The sequence below is a fragment of the Dipteris shenzhenensis genome, chromosome 13 (assembly GCF_047967505.1).
Source record: "Dipteris shenzhenensis isolate YYH24624 ecotype China chromosome 13, Dip_SZ_1.0, whole genome shotgun sequence".
NCBI classification, from domain to species: Eukaryota; Viridiplantae; Streptophyta; class Polypodiopsida; order Gleicheniales; family Dipteridaceae; genus Dipteris; species Dipteris shenzhenensis.
The window spans coordinates 47,288,894-47,292,875 of record NC_141608.1 but is presented as its reverse complement, the minus strand read 5'-3'; the positions used below and the strand labels follow the sequence as shown (position 1 = coordinate 47,292,875).

The following is a 3,982-nucleotide window of genomic DNA, read 5'->3' as shown; positions in this document are numbered from 1 at the left end:
TATATGTGCGTCTGTCTATTTTTTCAAATTTCTAGCAGGGCATCTATTTGCAGTCTATATGTGCATTTGCCTGCTATATAGAAGCACCTTTAGACACGGGTCTGTAGATGCGCCAATAGGCATGCAAATAGACACGCCTGTAAGTTTTTTTTAAATTATAGAAACGCGTTTGTGTGCGCATCTGTAGGTGCCTTTTCTTGTTGTGTATGCAACTATCAACAAACAAAAAATCAAACATTGTAGTCTACTAATTAAAAACAAATCATCTTATATGTAAATATGTGTTACATAAACCAATGAAAGCAAGCTACACAATTGACACATGATACTTTAAGAAAGGACATAATAAAACTCACAAATTTGATTTGAAGCTTTGTTAATCCCTTTCAATTGGAGAGCACTAGGATCTGAGAGAAAGTGACACTCCTACAGCGACACGAATATATATAAGTAAACTAAACCACTTGATAATCTCTTCATACCATGTGGAATATGGAAACACCGCATGGTAACATACAAATACCGTGCGATAAATATAGATGTACCCCACGGTATATGTATAGTACCGTGTGGTAACCAATTAGAAGCTGGTCCTTCGAAAAATGGCAATTGGACAAGTTTTTATGGTTGGTTTTTATTTTTAAAATGTCTAGATTTGTTTTAACTGAAGTATTCAAATCTCTTGCAAATCCCTAGATGAACCCCCATACATCCTCAATGAGTTGAGTTCACGAGACTAGGTAACCTTAGGGCATATGATGAGTTCAACCGAGAGTAAACCTTGAACTATTGAACTCCATGATCCATTGATTGAAATCCTTGAATCCTGCAATTTTGGGAAAGAATTTGTAAGTGCAACAAAGAACTCTCTGTCTCAGTGTGTGCTGGGTTCTCTAAGAAACAGGCTGATTATTTTCTGAGAGCCAGGTTCTCTAGGAAACAGGCTGATTATTTTCTGAGAGCCAGAGGTTCTCCTAGGAAACAGGCTGGTTATTTTCTGAGATCCAGATGTTTCTCTTGTATAAGTTACCTTCCTTAGCTACTTTTGGCATCTGAAGCTGAAAAGGAAAACAAAGAACCCTCTCTCTCTCTCAGACTCTCTGTGTACCTGAAACGATGATGCCCTTCTTGGTAATCAGCACAAATGGACTTCTAGTTTTTCAGCACAGTCGAATTCGAGCTATCTTCCCGATAAGCTTGTTTCAAATGAACTGCTGAATCCACTAGAATTCTGCGTACAGTTACCACCATCATGCTGCATTCCTGGATCCAGTAAAGGGCTCGCGGCTTCTAATTCTCGATCAGCTGCCGCGTAGCCGAATCTCGCAGAGTAGATCTGCTCTTCTCCTAATGCGATGTGATGCAGCTCTTCCGCAACGTCTCTCATGCTAGGCCTGCTTCGGCCTTCCACTAATAAGCAACTCATGGCAAGCTTGGCCACATGACTGATGGAGCTCATGATCTCGGCCTGTGTATCCATCGACATGGCGAGATGCGGATCTATCAACTTTGAGAACTCGCCTTGTGTTGACATTGCGCTGATACACAAATTAACCAGACTGTTTCCCGTCGAAACCGACGGCAACGAGGTTATCAGTTCCAGAAGCACTACCCCGAAGCTGTACACATCGCTCTTGTCGGTCAGCTGAAAGCTTCGAAAGTATTCGGGATCGAGATATCCGATGGTGCCCTGCACTACCGTGGAGACATGCGTCTGGTCGGGTGCCACCACTCGGGAGACACCGAAATCAGCAACCGTTGCAGTGAATTTTTCGTCTAGGAGAATATTGGACGATTTCACATCTCTGTGGATGATGGGTGGAGATGCAGCCGAATGGAGATACGCCAATGCGTTTGCAGTCTGTTGAGCGATTTGTAAGCGGACCGGCCAACTCAAGTAGGTGCCGAATTTGCCTTGCAAATGCTCCGACAAGGTGCCGTTGGGAACATACTCGTAGACCAGGAGCGGAACCTGTGCTTCCAGGCAGCAGCCGAGCAGCCGAACAATGTTTCTGTGGTTGATATTGGAGAGAAGAATGATTTCGTTGATGAAGTGATCCATCTCCCCAGGTTGCTGCAGGCGATTGGATTTCTTGACCGCCACGACGGAGCCGTCTTCTAGGTTACCCTTGTAAACTGTACCAGAACCGCCGCTCCCCAATCGCATTTGTTCAGAAAACTTCAGAGTAGCCTTTTCCAGATCACTTTCTGTGAAGAGCTTGGGCATTACTTGCCCTTTCAAGGTGGGCAGAAGCCCTCGTAGTTTGTAACCACCGTTGAGTTCAAAGCGTTTCTGCCTCGTACTTCTCACTTGTCGTGATTTCAGCAACCAAAACAGCAAGAAGCACATGATCGCTACGGTGATACCTGTTGACAACGTAGCTGAAAACATACAGAAGCAGACCTAATATCAGTGTTTGGACGTAGAATGAGATTAGAGGGACCAACACACGAATCTTCATAAGATAATGGGTCAGGACCTGCTACGACATAGCGGGCAATAGTAGAATTCGCCGGCGAAGACTTAGATTGATCAAGACTGCAACCGGTTCCGTCCTTGAATCCATCTCCTGTGTACCCTTCAGAACAATTGCAGAAATAAGCTCCCATATACTCGATTTCACCGCATATGGCCTGTCGAGCGCATGCATATCCAGTTGTCTTGTTGACAGCGGAGCAATTTGGAGCTGTTTTGTCAAAAATGATGCCCCATGCGATCTCCAAACCGTAATGCCCACTCCCGAAAACCTCTGTGCCATTGATGAAAGTGCTGGGCTTTAACACAGTGGAGAATCCGCATACTCCAGGATAAAGGGAATAACCAAGCCCAAAACCAGTCAAGCTTAGTTGCGTCAATCCCGCAGGAAGACTGGCCAGGCAGCAGGAGTATGCACTGCAGAAGGGAAACGCATTCTGGTTGTAGCAACCCGCTTCGCACTTGAAGTCGAACGGTGGAGGGTCAGCGGCGTGTGATCGGATGCTAGAACCAGCGCAGCTCCCATTGGAATTGCATCCGAGAACGACAAAGATGTTGTTACCGGAGATGGCAAACGGCCCAGTAACTTTGTTTGTAAGGCTGAAGGATTTCTCACCGGGATTTTGAGGGTCGCAGGAATTGGCCCTGAGATCGGTGGAGTCGATGGTAAGGCTTCCTGAAGATATCTCCAGCAGTTCGAACTTGCCAGCATCGGTCTGGAGGAACGGGACACCATCGCTGCCACAGACGATAGGGAAGTCGGGAAGCCCACAGCTGGGATTTTCGATCCAAAAGGGGTATGGGATTTGTACGCCGCCACAGGTCCTCGTGCAGGAGGTATTTGCTGCAGCATCCAACTGGGTGCAGATGGAGATCGCACAAACAACCGCGAACAGGAAAGCATTCATGGATCGATCTTGCTAGCGCGTAGATTATCTGACACCCTCGCCGCCCTGAGCTGAATCCGTCAATTGATCTCTCATCCGTCTGTTAATCCAATCTCTTTGCACCGGCAGCAAATCAATCTGATGTCGTTGTTGATGCGTCTCAAACTCAATTTCTCAAACTCTCATATTACTCGAGTTTCACAGAGAAATCATTCTGTCTCCCTAGAACCGTAGACCTTAGCCGTAATCGATGTCAATCTCTCTCTTTTTCTCTCTCTCAAACGGTCTCTCTCGATATCTCTCTCATTCCTTGCAAGCGTCGCTCAGATAATTTTATATCGACTTTGTTTTCTCCGCCACGAGCTGACCTGCGAATTTTCAAATGATCTGAGGTGCGCAGCCGGCTAATTGGTCGAGCCTTGACTGGATGAGCTCCAGAGCTAAGCCACTTGGAAGGAGGCGGTCGCCCTGCGAATCATTTTTTCGAGAGCGCGGCACACCCTAACTAATACCTAATGTTTTTGGTAATATAAGAGAATAAGAGAAGAGAAGACCACTTTCAATTTAAAAAAAAAGAAAAAAAAAGAAATGGGAGGTCATAGTGTGCCGCATCTATGAG

General features: G+C 45.7%; 1 protein-coding gene across 1 annotated transcript; it reads right to left on the bottom strand.

Annotated features, from left to right (window-relative positions):
* Window positions 1-948: 948 nt before the first annotated feature.
* Window positions 949-3,707, bottom strand: LOC147895494 (wall-associated receptor kinase-like 22). Its single transcript, XM_087383895.1, has 2 exons — window positions 2,481-3,707; window positions 949-2,382 (listed from the first exon to the last, which is right to left on the bottom strand). The coding sequence occupies exons 1-2, from the start codon at window positions 3,382-3,384 to the stop codon at window positions 1,181-1,183; spliced, it is 2,106 nt and encodes a 701-aa protein (XP_087240021.1). The 5' UTR covers window positions 3,385-3,707; the 3' UTR covers window positions 949-1,180.
* Between the last annotated feature and the right edge of the window lie 275 nt (window positions 3,708-3,982).

Coding starts and splice junctions, on each gene's coding strand:
- LOC147895494 (XM_087383895.1), bottom strand. CDS start 3,384: ATGAATGCTTTCCTGTTCGCGGTTGTTTGTGCGATCTCCATCTGCACC. Junction 2,383..2,480: donor TGCCCGCTATGTCGTAGCAG/GTCCTGACCCAT, acceptor GTATGTTTTCAG/CTACGTTGTCAACAGGTATC.